The 19,901-nt window shown below is 36.0% G+C and overlaps 2 protein-coding genes and 1 non-coding gene across 8 annotated transcripts; 1 reads left to right on the top strand and 2 right to left on the bottom strand.

Annotated features, from left to right (window-relative positions):
• Nucleotides 1–2: 2 nt before the first annotated feature.
• Nucleotides 3–7,465, top strand: ccsapb (centriole, cilia and spindle-associated protein b). 5 transcript variants are annotated; one of them, XM_027174973.2, is made up of 5 exons: nucleotides 3–150; nucleotides 1,024–1,343; nucleotides 2,058–2,344; nucleotides 2,530–2,747; nucleotides 6,654–7,465. In XM_027174973.2, exons 2-4 carry the CDS (start codon nucleotides 1,031–1,033, stop codon nucleotides 2,707–2,709), a joined length of 780 nt encoding a protein of 259 aa, XP_027030774.1. In that variant the 5' UTR covers nucleotides 3–150; nucleotides 1,024–1,030; the 3' UTR covers nucleotides 2,710–2,747; nucleotides 6,654–7,465. The 5 variants fall into 5 exon arrangements, with proteins under 5 accessions (XP_027030774.1, XP_027030775.1, XP_027030776.1 ...); XM_027174974.2 differs by having other exon boundaries at nucleotides 12–150; nucleotides 1,027–1,343; XM_027174975.2 differs by lacking the exon at nucleotides 3–150 and adding an exon at nucleotides 360–737 and having other exon boundaries at nucleotides 1,027–1,343.
• rab4a (RAB4a, member RAS oncogene family) lies at nucleotides 7,429–17,049 on the bottom strand. 2 transcript variants are annotated; one of them, XM_027174976.2, is made up of 8 exons: nucleotides 16,892–17,049; nucleotides 15,592–15,672; nucleotides 15,365–15,479; nucleotides 14,459–14,521; nucleotides 12,432–12,586; nucleotides 11,879–11,974; nucleotides 11,664–11,794; nucleotides 7,429–8,729 (listed from the first exon to the last, which is right to left on the bottom strand). In XM_027174976.2, exons 1-7 carry the CDS (start codon nucleotides 16,905–16,907, stop codon nucleotides 11,679–11,681), a joined length of 642 nt encoding a protein of 213 aa, XP_027030777.1. In that variant the 5' UTR covers nucleotides 16,908–17,049; the 3' UTR covers nucleotides 7,429–8,729; nucleotides 11,664–11,678. The 2 variants fall into 2 exon arrangements, with proteins under 2 accessions (XP_027030777.1, XP_027030778.1); XM_027174977.2 differs by lacking the exon at nucleotides 7,429–8,729 and adding an exon at nucleotides 8,909–9,201.
• Nucleotides 17,050–17,528: 479 nt separating this feature from the next.
• trnal-cag lies at nucleotides 17,529–17,611 on the bottom strand. Its single transcript has one exon. It is a non-coding gene; the product is annotated as a tRNA-Leu (tRNA).
• Between the last annotated feature and the right edge of the window lie 2,290 nt (nucleotides 17,612–19,901).

Here is a 19,901-nt window from a genome sequence, read left to right as displayed (position 1 = left end):
TGTTTATTTGTGTGAATCGAGACTAATCCCCACCTGTTGCTTTAAGTAGTGGGCGGAGCTAAAGGCAAATCATCATCATCACAACAACAGAGAAGGGTCGCGTTATCGAGACCGCCTGTCGCTTTTTTGCTTGGTGTGTAACCCGAAACCGTAAGTAAAAGCCGAGATACTCTTCCGTACTGGGATCTGAATCGATCAGACGTGACACAGTAGCGGGATTTTATCCATCGCTGTTCCTTTAACAATATCATGGCGGACGGTTGTTGTCAAGTAAAGAAATAGTTAAGATTGTCATCAGATCATCAGTGAGTGAACACGGGCTGTGGGTTTAGTATAAACACTCTACATCATGTAAACATTATCATCTAGATTAGTGTGTAGGTGACACACTGATGATATGATGTGTAGTTCCTGATAGCAGCATAAGTGAAAGGATTATGTCGCCTTTTCACCTCGTTTGTCTGCGTGAATGGGATGAAATCCACGGTTTGAACAGACATGTAGTTTAAAATGGGTGAAGGTATAAAAGAGGGTGTGACTAAGCAGCTGGTCTGTGATTGGTTTCCTCCCAGAAAACGGCTTTTCCTCAACACGTGTTTTGATTTAAATGTCGGGCGGGAGAGGAAGTCTAGGCCACCATTCTGTGCTACTTTAATCATTGTATACACTAGTTTTCATTGTTACCCTAAAACTTTCTAAAGACTTTTAATAACCGACTTGCGGATCCATGGTTGATGGTAAGTCTTTTGACTCATATACACATCGGCTTACATTAGTTAATGTTGTAAAAGATAAAAAAATAATACACCAGGCTAGATAACTAACAAATGTTTGTAGGCTGCTTTGCAAGTAATAAAGAAATGCAACACATTTGGGAGCAACCGAATGCTGTATAAGAGCTTATTAATGAGCCATGGAGATGTTTATGAATGAAACTTATAAATACTTGTGAATAAATGTCTTTTTTTTTTAATGTTCTATATTACACTGTCCTAGATGAAGTAATTTTCCCCCTTCCTTTAGCAGGAACATGGTAACCAAACGGATTAGATCAGAATATATGAAGAAATTTAAGGATCCTAAATGGGAAACATACGGGAAGTGTTATGAGGATTTGGTGAGCTACAGACTGTCGAGGCGAATGTTGGAGCAAACACACAACCCGTGGTTTTGGGATGAATCTGGAAGCGATACAGAGTCCAGCGGGAAATGTACACCTCAAGAGAAAACTATTGAGTACAGGATGCGTAATGAGGTAAAAACTCAAACGACAAAGGAGACGGATGTGCATGAAAAGCATGGAGCAGAAGAGGAGAGAGAACCTGAAACGAGCCATATTAAAGGTAGGTTTATGTCCAAACCCTAACTGACATTTTAAAGTCCAATCATTTTTAGGTGTGGGTCATATAATTAGAATATCATCAAAAAGGACCATTTGAAATATACCAGTCTGTGTGTAATGAACACATACTATTTTTTAAATGGAATTAGTGAATCAATTACATGACCAGCACCTGTATTAGCATCCATAATATCTCTCGTGATATCTTGTCCTCAGGATCAGGATGCTTAGTCAAATCAACACTGTAGATCTTTAGATAGGCCTGTGCTTTAGTATGATATGGAGAAAGCAAGATTGATGTGGCTGTAAAGCTATAGTTTCAGCCAAACGATATGCTGGACAATTATGAAAACTTGGGAAAATACAAATTTCTGATCTAAAGATGCATACAATTGTCCCACTTTGACAACAGAGTTCAGCAAGCTTATGTTGCTAAGTTCTATGGCACAACCATGGCACTGTGAAGTGTGCTTTTTAAGTACTTAAGGAATAATATATTTAATAGCATAAAATGTGCTAATGGACAGAATTAGATGTCAAATTTCATCAGCAATTGATAGACATTTTCAGGCCAGTATTAGGCAGGTACATCCCAGGCTACTAGTAATATAAACTAATAAATGCCATTAGGACCCCACTTTACAGAACAGTTGGAGAAACCTTTTGCTTTCAAAACTATTCTGCAAAGACTTAATTAACCACTTTTGTTGAACAGAACAAGTAACAGATGTCAAACCTCAGGAAAGGGAGGAAGAGAAGGGCACAACATTCTCACCAGTTGGCCCCATCATCCCAGCAGAAAAGTATCCCTGTGTTCAGAGCAATACAAAAAGCAAACCAAGGCATCCATATAAGCCAACCCGTACTAAAGCCAAACACCTCACCAAAGACAGTGATAAAGACAGCAGACATCCTTTTGCTATGTATGGCTCAGGAGAGAGACAGGCAGATATGGCCTCGAAAAGAACACACAATGTCGGTCCATCGGCATCAACCAAAGAGGTGAGCTGCTCCTCAGCTGTAAATAATGTAAATTCTGTATGCAAACTAACTGGGTGGAAGCATTATATTATACTTTTATTTGTGTACATGGGACAAAATTAAGACAGTTGGTGAAGTGTTTCAATGCTAAATGTTTACAAGGCATGATTAAGTTTTATCATGGAAGACATTTTCTCTGTGCTTAGATCTTTGAGTCGGCACTACGAGCAAAAAACAGGCGGGACGTTGAGAAACAGATGAAGAGAATGGACAAGCGAAGAGTGAAATCAGCTGTCTCAGAGAAGTTTAACAAAAGCGAGCTCATTCCTGATTATAACCCTTGGATGACTGAATACATGCGCTGCTTCTCGGCAAGGTCACAGTAAAAGTTTGAGACTGCCAGCAACATTCCTTCCAGTCACAGGTAGAATTGTTAATCTTGCTCGCCTGTCTTCCTACAGTCATATGCAAAGGTTTAGGAACTCCTGACAATTTCCATGATTTTCATTTATAAATATTTGGGTGTTTGGATAAGCACTTTAATTTTGATCTATCAAATAACTGAAGGACACAGTAATATTTCAGTAGTGAAATGAGGTTTATTGGATTAACAGAAAATGCACAATATGCATCAAAACCAAATTAGACGGTGCATAAATTTGGGCACCCCAACAGCAAAACCAAATCAATACTTAGTAGAGCCTCCTTTAGCAGAAATAACAGCCTCTAGACACTTCCTATAGCCTGTAATGAGTGTCTGGATTCTGGATGAATGTATTATGGACCATTCCTCCTTTCACAACATCTCCAGTTTAGTTAGGTTTGATGGTTGCCGAGCCCGCTTCAAATCACCCCACAGATGTTCAATGATATTCAGGTCTGGGGACTGGAATGGCCATTCCAGAACATTGTACTTGTTCCTCTGCATAAATGCCAGAGTAGATTTTGAGCAGTGTTTTGGGTCGTCGTCTTGTTGAAATATCCTGCCCCGGCAGTTTGTGACTGATTCATCAACATTTTTCTCAAGAATCTGCTGACTTTAATCAGATTCCCGGTACCAGCACTGGCCACACAGCATGATAGAAGCTCCACCAAATTTTACTGTGGGTAGCATTTTTTTTTTTCTTGGAATGCTGGGTTCCTTTGCCACCATGCAGAACACCCCTTGTTATGACCAAATAACTCTCTTTATTTCATCACTCCACAGCGGCTTGTCCAAATGTGCGTTTGCATACCTATAGCAACTCGGTTTGTGGCATGTGTGCAGAAAAGGCTTCTTTCAAATCACTCTCCTGTACAGCTTCACCTTGTGTAAAGTGCGCTGAATTGCTGAACGATGCACAGTGACGCCATCTGCAGCAAGTTGATGTAGGTCTTTTGAGGTGGTCTGTGGGCTGTTTTTGACCACTCTCACCATCCTTTACCTTTGTCTCTCCAATATTTTGCCACTTCTGGTCTTAACAAGAACTGTGCCTGTGGTCTTCCATTTCCTCACTATGTTCCTCACAGTGGACACGGACAGCTTATCTCTGCACTAACTTTTTGTAGCCTTCCCCTAAAACATTGTTGAACAATCTTTGTTTTCAGGTCATTTGAGAGTGGACCTCCATGTTGCCACTCTTCAGAGGAGAGTCAAAGAGAACAATAATTTGCAATTGGCCACCTTAATTCAATTCAAGTTTATTTGTATAGCGCTTTTTACAATAGACATTGTCTCAAAGCAGCTTTACAGAACATAAACACAGAGCAGAAGGTAAACATAATTAATGATAAAGCAATTAATGAATAAAAGAAATAAGAATTAACAGAATAAAAATTCTAGATTATTATTAGTTGTATATAGTTCAGTGTGTATGTATTTATTCCCCTATGAGCAAGTCTGAGGTGACTCAGGCAGCAGTGGCAAGGAAAAACTCCCTTAAATTGGTAAAGGAAGAAACCTTGAGAGGAACCGGACTCAAGGGGGAACCCATCCTCATATGGGTGACACTGGGGGTGTGATTGTAATATACAGTCAGTTAAATGTTGTATTGGTGTAAGGTTCAAGGACTTCTGATCTCCTGAGTACCAAACTGGAGATGTCTCAGGATTCTTAGTCGGCCTCGGCTCAGTGGACGTCCAAAGGCTTCGTCCCACAGAGGACGTTGGGAGCTGGTACAGTGTCTGGATGCCTCGGGATGGGTACAAAGAGAGAAGCAGTGGAAAGGGATTAACATATCTGCTGTTCATAAAAATGTGCTGGTCTGATGTACTGGTGCATGATATTATGGGATGTATTATGTGTACGCCTGACTAAAGAGATGAGTTTTTAATCTACGTTTAAACTGGGAAAGTGTGTCTGCACCCCGAACACTATCAGGAAGACTATTCCAAAGTTTGGGAGCTAAATAAGAAAACGCTCTACCACCTTTAGTAGACTTAGATATTCTGGGAACTACCAGAAGTCCTGAGTTTTGTTATCTCAGAGAGCGTGAAGGATTGTAACGTGTTAGAAGACTAGTTAGATACATGGGAGCTAAACCATTAAGAGCCTTGTACGTAAGTAGCAGCAGTTTGTAATCAATTATAAACTTAACAGGTAGCCAGTGTAGAGATGATAAAATTGGGGTTATATGGTCATACTTTCTTGTCCTAGTGAGAACTCTGGCAGCTGCATTTTGGACTAACTGTAACCTATTTATTAAAGATGGAGGACAACCACCTAGTAATGCATTACAATAGTCCAGTCTAGAGGTCATGAAGGCATGAACTAGCTTCTCAGCATCAGATACAGACAGGATGTTTCTCAGCTTGGCAATGTTTCTAAGGTGGAAGAAGGCTGTTTTGGTAGTATGAGCGATATGATTTTTAAAAGACAAGTTACTGTCTAATATAACACCGAGGTCTTTCACTGTCGAGCTACTAGTAACAGTACATCCCTCTAAATGGGAGTTAAGTTGTGAGAGTTTCTGTGCATTGGTTTTTGGACCTATGAGTAGTATTTCTGTCTTATCGGAGTTTAACAATAGAAAGTTGCAGCTCATCCAGTCTTTTATCTCTCTAAGGCACTGAGTTAATTTGGACACTGTGGCTATTTCATCTGGTTTTGATGAGATATATAACTGTGTGTCATCAGCATAACAATGGAAACTAATCCCATGTCTTCTAATAATGTTCCCTAATGGAAGCATGTATATAGAGAAAAGCAGAGGTCCTAGAACTGATCCTTGAGGGACCCCATAATTAACTGGTAGTAAACTGGAGGATTCACCATTTAATTCTACAAAATGGTATTGGTCAGACAGGTAGGATCTAAACCAGCTTAAAGCCTGACCATGAATACCTGTGTAAAATAAATACCTATTTCTCATGATTTCGATGCATCTGTCTATGAAGTTCAAGGCTTAATGAGCTCACCAAACCAATTGTGTGTTCCAATTAATCAGTGCTAATTAGTTACAGGTATTCAAATCAACAAAATCGCAAGGTGCCCAAATTTATGCACCTGTCTAATTTAGATTTTAATGCATATTGCACATTTTCTGTTAATAAAATAAACCTCATATCACTACTGAAATATTACTGTGTCCTTCAGTTATTTCATAGATCAAAATGAAATTGCTGACCCAAAAACACAAATATTTATAAATGAAAATAATGGAAATTGGATTGCTATCATGAATCAACTAAAAAAAATTATATTTTAGGTCCGTGCTAGTTTTTTTTATCTTGCTTGGCCAATGTTTTGCTATGTTTGTAGACTAGTTAAAACTCCACAGTTGGTAACTAATAGCAATGTCAGGGTTTAAAGCCTCAGTTAGCCACCACAGCATTCTCTAAGAGATTGTCATCATTTAAAATATAAATTGATATATTTGCATGGGTGCAGATCTTTAAATCTGGCTTGTCAAAGGCATTAATCAACAAAAGCTGCTCACTGTTAATGTACAAAACGAACATTAATAACGAAAGCTAGTATAAACATTGTTCAGTACTTGTAACTTGCATTATGAACATAACCCAAATGTACTTAAGGTGCAGAATAAACTCCAGTTAATTTGGTATTTTCTAGGAATTATTTGTGTAAGTTTTATATTTGCCACTTTGAACTGGCAATTTATGGACAAATGTAATTATCATAAGTTTACACTCTATCCATTCCATAGTGTGGTTTAGGGCATAAATGTAGCTTTCACTGAGTACTTGTTCCTAGCACATTTTGATATGTCTGGTTATGTAACAGACTGCTAAATCTTTCATCAGTCATGTCATATCATGCAATTTTATTGTGTAGTTTTAGAAAACTGCTGGTTTAAATGAAACTAACTTTTTTCCCCCTCTATCTCCACAGCACTTTTTCAAACTACAAAAGTTCTCATGCTCTACAGCGTATAGCCTAATGAAGTATTTCCAAAAGCTTTCATAAAATCTCGGTTCAATTTTCAGATCTATTAATTATTTTTCAACGTAATGTTATACATTTTGTGTAATACCTTTTTCATGGAAGGTTTGTAAAACTGCATTTTTTTCCCCTTGATTTTAAGTGTGTACTGCTGTGGCCTACCTCAGAAGTGGTACAAAATATGTGTAACAGGAAATGCCATGAATTGCAGGTGACACCACATACATACATAAGGCAGCATTGAATACCACCACATACTCCTGTTCTGTAAAATATCATGTCTGGTGGTGGACAAGTATTTAGCCCTTGATACTCTAATGTAATAACAATTTACATCTGCTTAAATTGTAATGGTGTTTTGAGCCACCACAGAATAAATAAGGTATTTAATACCTGTATTGTAATAGTGGTTTGTTTACATCACTTGATACAGTGATTTAGAAGGAAGCCATAATGTTGCTTCTGAGCCACAGAAGCAAAGATCTACCAATAATCTTCTGTGTAAAAAGCTGAGGAATCTAGTTTAAAGGGTGACTAGACATGACTGTGATTTTGGATGTATGTAAATGTGCAGTAGTGTATTTGAATGGTGACCACAATAGGATTTTGTTATTCACTGCAGACTTGTGGGGATCTGGTTTTTGCACACTCCACTTTAGTGTTCATATCATTATTACTTGAAGGGGTTAGAGTTGTTAATATTGCTCAAGTCAGTGCCACAATGTGTTTCTCAAATGTTTTAATAAAAGTTTTTTAGTTTCCACAGTGTATTTTGTATTTTTTCTGTTATCTTTATTGTTTATAGATATGCCATCCAAAATGATTGTACAACATGGAAATACGCATGGGGAAAGTTATATTAAAATAATTTAATATTAGCAGAATGTTTGAAAGGAGTGTACCAGTGTAAAGCAGCTGATGTTTCCAAGTAAGCCTGGACCATATCGTAACTGTCTTCTCAATAATTGATATCTGAAATGATGCTGATCCTAGTGTTGTATTCCATCTAGTCTTTTTACAGTTGTATTAGACAAAAAACTTGAAGGTTAATAATTACAATATTTCCTCTCTCCTCCAAAAATGTCTTTTCTCACACAGTGCAGCAATAACATAATAGCCATACAAGATTATTTGTATTATGTTGTACATAGTAGTATGTTGAACCACAGACAGCATTTCCCACCATTTTGTTTTCAGTAACACTGCAGGGATAAGCATAAATGAAATATAGAACTGAGCACATTTTCCCAAAAATAAATGAATGAAGCTGAATTCAAAAACAGCAATCACATTTAAAAATGTGATGACATTTAATAACACTTGGCATGAGTTACTCAAAAGAACATTTTCAAACAAGACAAAATTAAAGTATGCTGTGCAAGGTAACACTCTGCAGTAAATTCAACATATTTATTATATTGACCTTTCACTGCTATAAATGAAGAGAATATAAGTCTGTGGCTCAATATATACTATAATTTGACATTCCATGTTTAAAAGTAACAACTTCAGATGTGTGTGCAAAAATAAAGTAAAAGCAAAACCATGGACTTAAAGAACAGTGTGCTTTTCAAAAAAGCATTCACATTTATAAAAACTCTATAATATGCATGTCATCTGCAGAAAAATTAAAAATAATGAAATGCTTTCAGCTGATATGAACTAACCAAAAGCACTCCTGAGTTCATAAAACCTAATCATTCAAGTTATGGAAATTCAGTCCATAAACATGCTTCAAAATAATGATTTAAGTTCTTCTTTACACAAGACCTAAATACTTTAATGGGAGTAAAACAGGGAATAGAGTGTTAAATCTGGTCAAGCTTAGTGCAGAACATTCAGGAAAGGCCTAGATTCATCATCCTTGGTTGGCATCTTTGCCTCGAGTCGGATTGTTCTAGAGCACAGTGGCATCCCAAGATGTTGGATTTGTCTGAACCGAAGAAAAAGGAAGGAGAGGAAAGAGTATCTCCACTCTTTTGGGTCTGTTGTTCCATTCCCAAAATAATCTTTACAAAATGTTTCCTGTGAAGAAATCAGTGAAACCTTGAAAATAAGTAAGAAATAAAACAATGGGGTATTTTATGTCTGGCGGTGTTATGTAGCCAGACACAAAGTGATGTTATACAGCATGTTATAGTGTTTTATTCCTCAAATCTCAGCAATTTGCTAGCAATAAAAAAAAAAAAATGAAGCATGACATCTTCCTTCATTTGTTTATTTACACAAAGTGCTACTGACACTGTATCCTAACAGAATTACAGATTAATTATTATTTGCTAAATTATTAACTTCCTTTACTACAGAATTGATAACATTAGAACACACACATTAATATGCAACATATAATTCACAGTTGCTTTGTATAAAAGTGTTTAGAAATAAATACATGTAAAATAAACCTGTATTTTGAATAATAACTTTACTACTGTCAGAGGGTTTAGAAAAAAAAATTAATCAATCCTCCTCATCAGCCAGAATCAAGAATTCAACAGCACTGTAATACAAATAAAAATTGATGCATACATTCACAAAGCAGTCATTCAAGTAATTGAGCATATGCACAATAACCATTCAAATTATTTATATTTTGCTTTAGCTTTCAAATAATTGATCATTATCTTCCATAGTTATTAATTAATGGCTATCTTGCACACCTTCCAAATTGCATATACATATGTTTTGTCATATTTAAATAATTAGTATTAAAATATGTAGGTAATAAATCACATGTTTAGCAAATCATATTTCCACAACTTATGTTACATATTCAAACAAGATTATTTTCAAAAAGCTCTCTTTCACAAAGGAATGCTGAGTATTAATAAATGAAAGCCAAATCAGTTCCCTTCTTATACATTTCTGTGTATTGAGTATAAAAAAGTCTATGTGCAGCCGGACATTATTTAGCCTTCTCCTTTCATAGATACCTTGGATCCTGGACCACCTTGGATCTCTATTTCTGGTTACCATTCCAAAGTAGCCAAATAAGGTGCCTAAGATGCTAAGGGTCTCGGAAGGACATAGTCTGGAGTTATATATAACTGATAGCCTGCACTGTTGTATGTGAGTGCAGTCTAACTGATAAGTTCTATGGGTGGGAATAAAGATTTAGGCATTTGTTCTTACTCTAGTTAGGAAAGATGGTGACCCTGGGTGTGTATCTGTATCTGTGAATGCATGTTGGGGGAGGCTGGAGAAAGGTATGCTTAGAGTGGCTCGGCATCGCTGTGTCATCGCCACTTGGGCATGCAGAAGTAAACTTGATCAGGCCTCAAGGGGCATTAATGTCCAAAATAGCCCCATATATTAAAGTGGACTCCGCCTTCCCTGGTCAAACTAAATACAGAACATATGCTGCTGAGCTTCTACCACCAAAATCCTTTTACAGACAAGCGGGACAGGAAGGTTACACGACAGGCCATTATAATAGGCTAGGAGTGATCAACTCCAATCAGGGGGTGCCTGCAGTCCTAGAAAGATTTATAGTTTTCACTCTATATACTACACATCTGATTTAGCTATTCAGAATCTGGTCGATGTTTGATGGCCCTCACAGACTTCAATACTAGGGCAGTGACTTACTAATTTCTGTAATTTGGTATGATAAGTACTATACATAGAGAGATCGGACAAAATAATGTGAATACCCATTGTTATGGGGGTTAATATTATTTGTCTAGGCTACTGTGAAAAAATAAATGTGGTGATTATCATTTAATTATTTCTCGGTGCAATCTATTGTCTAAATTGCATGCCAGTATAAAACAAGTTGTGCTTATCAGTGGTTAGTTAAAGACATTGCTGAAATGGGTGATTTAGCAGAATTCCAAAGGGGACAGATCAATGGAGGATCAAATGACAGATCAAACTTATAAAAAGCTTGGCAGGAGTTCATCAATTAAGAAGAATAGTTGACGAAAATAAAAACTTATTGATAGAAACACTAGGAAGAACTGTGTCCAAACAACACAGAATTATGGCAGCAAATGTGACTAGAATTTAATATCCACCTTAAAGATGAGCTTCTACAAAACAGTCTGCAGAGAACTTCACAAAGCCCACATCAATGGAAGAGTTGCAATCGTTAAACCAATAATCACAGAACCCAATACAAAAATGCAAAAGATTACAAGTGAATAGTGAGAAGCAGGTTCCCTGCTCCAACCTCTCTGAAGCAAGTATAAGATATTCTGCCAGATTCATGGTTCAAAACTTCACTAGAAGATATTTAAAAGTTATATGAATCTATTCCAAGAAAGTTGGAAGCTTTGTTAAATGCAAAAGGTGGTCCAAAAACTTAATAATAAAGAGATATTACATATTTCATCTGTGTTCACATTACTTTGTCCTATCCTTGTAGCAATAATGTAATATACTGTCAAATTGAGCCTTAAAAACAGCCCCTAAACAGCTGACATAAAAATTTTAAATTTACATAGAAGAGACAACGAGTCTCTCAAAAATGCTTTCTGGTTACTTTAATACATCATGTAAAATTGACCAACCAATGATTGAAATTAAATTAAAATTAAATTAATTAAAAATTAAATTGTTTGGTGCATGCTAATATACTACATGGATACAATATTAGATGGAATTCAATTCTGGCACAAGCAAGAGGCAAATGTATAAGAACTTCAAAGGACAAATCTGAAATATCTGAATCTGATATCGAATGAAAACTCTAGAAAGCCTTGCTATTTTTAGCAAGTGTATAGTTTTAAGCTACACGTGAGAGTAGCAAACCCTCCCCAGTGCATCTGTTATATCTGCAGTATAAAGATGAGAGAGATTGTCTCAGATGCTTGGGTTTAAAATGCCAGAATTACACCTTTCCTTTTAAAGCCCTCATTTATTCAATGCCAACACAGTTGAGGAAGTTCCAGGAAGTTTTGATTACTCACATATGGAGAACCACTTATTTCAAAGCTTTTTTTCCAAAATGTTTTCTCTCACCTTGCTGTTGGTTCTCTAACAACCACACTCCTGCACGCTCTCAGCCTGAGCTCGTCTCGGGGAACGAAGCTGCCGTAGCGCTGCATCACCATACTGAATCCCTGAACCCATCCGCTCTGGATCCAGCTCACCTGACCAACACAAAAAAATCCAGTTAGAAGATTATATCCTAAATGACAGTACACACTATTTCTGTGTAAACTCTGAGCTTTTACCTGATTCTATTTTGTTGAGGATTTTACGTGCACACTGGACAAAGGCCTCTTCCACATTTTCCCCGGTTAAAGCACTGGTCTCTAGAAACATAAGCTCTAGAATACACAAATATATGAGCTTTATTTTATGAATTGAATACTGAAAATTAACCTCTAGTGGTCTGATTGGATGTAAATAATTTAGAAGGCCCTTATCCATCTAGGTCAAGTTTCTTTTGGAGCGGTGGGAGTGGGGCACCCTTCACTGAAATAAGAGCATGGTAGTCCCTGGAATGTTAGAGCTAATTTACAATCCTGCAGTGGCCCCTTGTGGCGCATAGTTTTCATAAGTATTAATTCTGACATTTAAAACATTTATAACTAAATTTAAAATAGGCAAATATACTATTTCTTATTTTAAAAAACATAATAGTTTAAAACGTTAAAATCTTCATATTTAGTATTTATATTTTTTATTAATCTGGGTAGCCAGTAATGTTCATGTGATTTTAGAAAGCTTCATGTATATACTGAAGATTTTCATATTTTTTAGTTAAAAAAAAAAAAGATGTACCATTCTCCTGAGCGAAGCGAGACGCCTCCAGAAAGGTAACCTCCCGATCAGCATCCATGTCCTTCTTATTACCACACAGAATTATAACAATGTTCTGACTGGCTAACATCCTGGCATCTGTCAACCAGTTGGTCAGAGCATTATACGTCTCCCGGCTTGTGTGAAAATTAGAAAATATCAGAAAAAAATAGAACAATTTACATTTTTTCCCCCCAACATTTTAAAATAAATTCCATATAGGCAACAATAGACTACATGACAAAACAAGATGAGTTACAAATATAATGACCAATTAATTATATTCCTATTGCAGAATTTAAGCATTTTATTTCTTTTATACCACAGCAATTTGCCAATTCTCTTGTTTTTAATTACAGAAATACATACATACATTTATACAACTTCTTTAACATATATATATATATATATGTATATATATATATATGTATATATATATATATACACGTGTATATATATATATATATATATATATATATATATATATATATATATATATATATATATATATATATATATACACACGTGTATATATATATATATATATATATATATATATATATATATATAAAAGAAGTTGGTTCCTTATGTTATTAGCAGATATAAAGTGGTGTTCTCTCACCTGACATTTTCTAAACATTAACAAGTAAGCACCAAATCTGTATTTATTTAACTACAGAAATATAGCATATGCTGACACAAAATATTTTTCACAAACTATAACTAAGGAAAATAAATTCCATATTGGCCAACACCTACTCTGTATATTGTCCTATTTTTTTCCCCCTACCTTCAATCTCAACAAAAATTAGTCCATTAATTGAGGTATGTACACTACTGTTAAACATAAAATAGTTTGTCAGATATATTTACTCAGAATTGTTCACAGTTTAACAGAATATAGAGAATTTGGTGTTTGTCTTTCCTTACTTTTTGCATAAATTTGTCTTATTTCTTCGTTTCATTCCTCTCTCTCTACAGCGGCCAGCTTTAGATCCTCTAACAGCATTTGTCTTTCTTCCTGAGCCTCTATTAACATTTCTCCATCTTGTTCTGCTTATGTTTATGTGTCATTAATCTTGTCTCTTCTGCATCTTCTCCAGTATGTCCAGAATTTCTTGTTTCTCAGTGCCTTAATATTTTCCTACCTCTTCAAGAAATCATTTAGATCTTTGTTGTCTTTGAACTTTAAGCCATCTGCCTTTTCTGCACTTTCTTTGAGGAAAGAATCTTTGCTGTATCTTTACTTGATTCCCATGCTGAAAAAAATAATGCACCACATGGCTTCTGTGCTCTATGTTCTTTGCTGTTCATATTGTCATTCTCTAGGTCTCTGGCTGTACTTTTGCTTCTTCTTGGGTTCACCATCACTGTCACCTTTGCTTAGAAATCTAACATATCCTCTACGCCAGGGCTTCTGTTCCTCAGAACTTCTCCAAATTGTCATATTTGGAGACAAGGTTAGTCATGTTTGGAAATGAATTGATCAACTAAATCTAAAAACTTAAAACTAACTCTATTACAGGAAAATCTTCAATAAGTATACATTTACCGATATAATGGCTGAATGACTGAATGAGAGAAGAATCTGTCATTACATTTCTTATCCATTAAGTCCAACATTTAATGTGTGTCCATTTCTGAAACTTCAAATCATAAACATGTGGTTTAAAACATAAATATAATAAACAGCATGCTTCTGCAGCAACTTGTAAATTGCCTTGGAGCCAGAATCATGATATTAAAGGAAGTGCTTCGGCCAAACATCTTTGAGAATTAACAGTGCTGTGGTATAAAACATAATAAATCCACCCATCAGTTAACCAAAAACATATAGACCTTTTCATCTATTTATGTTACAGCCACTTAGAAACAAGTATGCTAAGAGGTTTAAGTAGAAAAGCCCATATCCCGATATGACACCTGGAAATGTTTTAGCTGTCAGTACATGATAATCTGAACTGTATTTGCAACAGCATGGCCTACATGACCTGTTACTATTAACCTACCTGGTGATGTCATAGACAAGGAGAGCTCCTGCTGCCCCTCTGTAATAGCTTCGTGTTACAGATCTGAGGAAACAAATGTATCTGTTACAAACAAATAGACCACTGCAATGTAATTAGTTAACAGAAATCACATACCTAGCACAAATTCAGGAAAACTCGGTTAAAAATAAAACATTTTTATGTTACTCATTTTCAGTAACCAAAATATCTTGGTCAAGTCTGTGGTGGATCTGGAGCCTATCCAGGAAATTCTTGGTTGAAAGATGGCAAAATTCACCCAGAATGACATGCCTGTCCATCAATGGGCACCATTCACAACCATGTACATTCATTCATTTACACCTAGGGGCAGTCTAGCACATCTAGGTTTTTGTATATGGAAGACAACACAAGCTCAGGATCGAACCCAGAACCTGGAGCTTTCAGCTGACAATGCTACCCACTGCAGCCCTGTGCTGCTTGATACTTGATATTCCTATATTCTGGGTTTTGGCAGGAAGTTTGTATCCCCTGCTCTACCCTGACCCTCTTTTCACTAGAAAAAGACATCTCTGAACAAAAAAAAAACCCTCTTCACTGAGTAGAATATGTTTTAATACATAATCATAAATACAGTATAATAATTTATTCATAACATTTAATATAATATCTGTTTTATATAATAGTGCATGGCCATTTTAGGTAAACTGAACACTCGGAGGAAGATGATGGCCATTGTTCAATGAATATGGTAAGGCATGTTAGAAAATCCAATATTAAATCAACAATTCACTATAAGTATTGAGCTGTACTAAAACAAATCATCAAGGAAATCAATAATTATCACAATGTGCAAAGTTTTGAGTAATGCAAACCAGATTTCTAGCCATGACACTGATTAGATGAGCAACAGAGCTATAAACTTACCTGAACCGTTCCTGTCCTGCCGTATCCCAAATCTGGAGTTTGACAAATTTGTTGACCACATTGATTATTTTAGAGCCAAACTCCACTCCGATTGTATGATTTGAGTCATCTTTGACTAAATAAGCAAAGAAAAACATGAATAAAAAATACATATTTCAGATTTAAATTTAAAAAACCCCTATACATGACATGAATTTATGGTGAATTATGTGTGTAAGCTAGCATACACTTCTTCTCTATGAACTGGTGAAGGAGACATGATTTTCCAGTTCCCGCATTCCCGATAACAAGGAATTTAAAAAGGAAATCTGCAGAGAAACAAAAATATTACTTATTTCTTAAAATCATTTTATCATTTCTTAACCTGATTAGTTAATTTATGTCTGTGCTTTCAAAGGTCACAATCCACAATGAAGCTTAGTACCTGCTTTAATACAATAACAAATAATCAGCTATTGTTAAGTGCAAAGGTTAACACATTTTTTGACAAAATGAAGAAATATTTGTCATTTATAACAAAAACATTTCTAAGCACTAACAGTAAACATTACAAATAGCAGTTGAAATCTCTAACAGCTTGTGTACCCATACTATTTCTTTATTAATGCTTCCAATGTCTTTCATATCCTCAAAGCAGCTTTTGTTTCCTGTCAGTTGTAATATTCTTCTTTAAGAGTCTTCTTGATGTATAAATTATAACTCTTCAAGATGTCAATCACTGCCTTCTGTAAATCAGTTCTATTCAATAAACATTGTGTTTAAAATTGTAGTCTAGTTGCAGGATTATTCATATAAATATCTTTATATTCAAGGAATCTTTAAATGTACATGTGCACATTTGACTTTTTCCCACCATAGTTAATGCATAACTGTAATAATATTGATTTGATGGCACTCCACAAACACCACGCAATTGTGCGTTGTTGTTTAAACCCTCAAGAACTAGTTTAAAGCCTTGCACTATGATTGTGTTGCTATATAGCCAGTGTTGGATATATCCAGTGTATATATACACATACATACATACACACACACACACACACACACACACACACACACATACAGTAAGAGATTGAAAAGGGGATAGAAATTGGACATATACACAATGAAATAGTGTTGCACAATATCCATGTTTTGTCTCCCATTGAACAGCAATTAAAATGCATTTCTGATTGCACAACACAAGAGAGGGATGTTGGGTGCAGGGATTAAAGCACTAAAGAGGCTTCTTCCGGGCTTCAAGACGCTGTTTACACTCTAACAGACTGTTTCTCTGCTATTTTTAACCACGTTATTCAATTCACCCGTTGTAAATGCAGGAATGTTTCCTAATCGCTCATCTAGCAGTAAAAACCTGTAGTTGTAGTGATGTAGCTGTTTCTCCCCACAGACGTGTCTGCTTGTGTTTTAGCTGTTTACGAGCCGTTATTATTGCGATGCATCACGTCTGGACACCTGCTAAATCAATGCAGCACAACCTCCTGTACTCAGCTTGTACACTGGTGCACAGAATAAAAAAATCCCTACCGTATGTCTCAGACATGTCAGCTGTTTATTTCAGATAGCTATAATTTTCACAGCGCAGTCGAGGAGGATATTAAATAAAGGGAAAATCCCTCAGCTGGATCCGCTCATCCTGCTAGAATACACAGGCCGTACACTTCCGGTTCCGATTTTCAACGTAAGAGCCTGATAGGGTGCGGCGTGAGCTGAGGGAAATAAATATACCAAAACAACGGCACATTTTACACTCAGCTCTATGGCTAAATATATTTATTGTATTCCTGTTAAACCCATTAGACCCCCAGTATTTATTCGATAAAAAATGGAAAATATATCATACTACAAGCTAGTGTTCAAGTGATATATACACTGACATGTCGACTATTTAGCCTAGTGTTCAACATATTAGTTGTTATTTTACACTATACTGAGATTATATATGTAGGCATGTAGCGTATATACAAAAGTTCCAGGCTATTTATTTGATTGGCTGGTATTTAAGTTGCTGTTTATAAAACTATGGCATAAAAGCAGTTTTGCACTGGCAAGTGTGGTAACAATCATACATTAATAAATCTACCTGTTATTATAGTAAGCGCACGATGCTAAAGGTAACTCAAATTGTAGGAGGAAAAAACTACCAAAAATGAAAAAGATCAGCTGTCAGAAGTGGGATTCGAACCCACGCCTCCAGGGGAGACTGCGACCTGAACGCAGCGCCTTAGACCGCTCGGCCATCCTGACATACAAGCATTAGCGATTTGTAGTCATGTTACATGAGATATTTCTGTTCGACTCTATTTTTCGCGTCCAGGGGTCGCTCAAGGACGGCAGAAAGAAAAGCGTGATTCAGCATCACAAACTGCCCAATTTCTATATATGTGTGAATAAAACTGCACCTACGGTTCAACTCTCCATCTGACTCAACATAAATTATAATTTTTTTATCTTTAATATTTTTTTAACACGTATAATGAACATAATGCTGTTGTATTCTTAAAAGTATTTTAAAGAGCTAACACTATATTCCTAGAATTCAAATATAACAATAGATTATAACAACATTCCCAAATGCACAATGTCACTTATTATAAAGGTGGCAATAAATTATATTATTTTTCATACTTTTATGTTACTCTAAATTACATTCAGTAAAAACAAAATAGTATGATTATACATTCATTAAACATTTTATTAGGAACACATGTACACATGCACATTCATGCAATTATCTAATCACTCAATCATATGCAATAATCAGGATCAGAAAAAATAGTACTCTGATTCTGATGTCAGCTGTGCAATTTCTTGGCAAATGTGTTCAGGTTTGTGCTCAGAGCTTCAATAACAACCTTTTCAACCATGTCTGTAAATATATTTGTGCATTGGGGCATTGTCACGTTGTGGCATGTTTGGACCCCTTATTTCCAATAATGGGGATTTTTTTTACATGATGTTACAGCATGCAACATTCAACCATGTAACAACATGGTACATCATATAAACAGGTGTCATGGGACCATTCTCCAGTTGTTAGATTTCCATGTTTAGACGTCTAAGCACTTTCTAAATATTCTTTCTCTTGTTATGAGATTTGCTGTTTTGTGAAATATTTCCTGACTGGATATGTGAGATAATATATGTTCAAGATCCCTGAGTATCGATTTAGTGAGATCTGAGCTAAAAAAATCTTATATGCTTCAGATTAAAAATCCAGTGTAAGAATGTACTATCTAGTATCAACTATGTCTACTATCTACTATCTACTATCTACTGTATACTATGTACAAACTGGGTATCTACACTGATGAAGACCTGAAACACTAATCTGAAAAGAGAAAGTTGTTTGAATGGATAGTAATGTCCCACATAAAGAGGAACATCCCAGCCTCCTTGGACCCGATTCAGTTTGCCTAACAACAGAACCGGTCCACTGATGATGCTGTCAATGATGGCATTCACACAACACACACATACCATTTATTGTGTTTCAACACAGTCATTGCATACAAAAGCTCTTCACCACTGGGCTGACACCATCCCTTTGTAGCAGAGTGATGAAACTTCTGATGAACAGACCCCAGACAGCCAGAGTAAGAAAACAGACATCAAGCATCAGAGCTGTGATCACAGGGACCCCCGTGTGTCCTGAGCCCACTGCTGTACACCCTTTTCGCCTACAACTGCGTGGCCTCTCAGACCAATACCAGGATTATTAAGTTTGCAGATGACAGTCTGGTCTGGAGACAAAACATTGTACAGCAGGACTGATTGCTTTGTTTCATGAAAATAATCTCTTCTTAAATGCAGACAAGACCAAGGAGATAATTATTGATCCTAGGAGGAGAAGGAAGGAGCTGCACACCCCAATCTCCCTGTACTTCTTTAGAAGGGTGAAAAAATTTGGCATGTCAACTGAGAACCTCAGCAACTGGAAATAAATCATTTTTGAAGATGAAGATTTAGATTAATCTTCATCTTCAAAAATCTCTCTTGCACATGAAACTGATTAGGAATTTATTTATTTTTTACTTATAACCTGGTTGCTTCAGTGTTGTGGGCTTCTTGAAACAGTTAATACTACAGCAGCTAGCTGTAATGCACATAACAGCATATATTAATAACTATATGAGAAAAAAAGCTTTGGGTTAGGTGTCATTCTCAACCTGCTGTGTGAACCCTGGGAGATTTAGGCCTCACCACTATCACTGCAGTACAATGGTAACCAGGAAGCAAGGAAGCTAACTGTCCTTGAAATCTAAAAATGTCATCACATTCTCAGCGGCAGGATGTTTTTCTGAAATGTGGGAGTCTTTTTTTTTTGCAGCTAAAACCAGTGACCAGAAGTGCTTGCATATGTATCAAGTTATGACCACAGGGCAGATAAAGCCATGTCAAACACTGTCATGATAAGAGATTAAATGCTATTGTCTTATTTCTGGTGCCCTATTTATACAGTGACATACTTTCAGCATAATTTGCAGAATAATAAACATGCAGCAATTAAGATTTATAGTTTTTGAAATTTATATAA

Source organism: Tachysurus fulvidraco, chromosome 4 (assembly GCF_022655615.1).
Source record: "Tachysurus fulvidraco isolate hzauxx_2018 chromosome 4, HZAU_PFXX_2.0, whole genome shotgun sequence".
Taxonomy (NCBI): Eukaryota; Metazoa; Chordata; class Actinopteri; order Siluriformes; family Bagridae; genus Tachysurus; species Tachysurus fulvidraco.
The sequence above is the reverse complement of the archived record's forward strand: the minus strand, read 5'-3'. Positions and strand labels throughout refer to the sequence as shown.

Excerpts from the sequence above, each read along its gene's own strand:
- ccsapb (XM_027174973.2), top strand. The coding sequence starts at position 1,031 with ATGGTAACCAAACGGATTAGATCAGAATATATGAAGAAATTTAAGGAT. Across the intron at positions 1,344-2,057 it reads TGAAACGAGCCATATTAAAG|AACAAGTAACAGATGTCAAA; the intron begins GTAGGTTTATGT and ends TTTGTTGAACAG. Across the intron at positions 2,345-2,529 it reads CATCGGCATCAACCAAAGAG|ATCTTTGAGTCGGCACTACG; the intron begins GTGAGCTGCTCC and ends CTCTGTGCTTAG.
- rab4a (XM_027174976.2), bottom strand. Across the intron at positions 12,587-14,458 it reads CTTGTCTATGACATCACCAG|CCGGGAGACGTATAATGCTC; the intron begins GTAGGTTAATAG and ends TTTTCACACAAG. Across the intron at positions 11,795-11,878 it reads CCTCAACAAAATAGAATCAG|GTGAGCTGGATCCAGAGCGG; the intron begins GTAAAAGCTCAG and ends TGTGTTGGTCAG.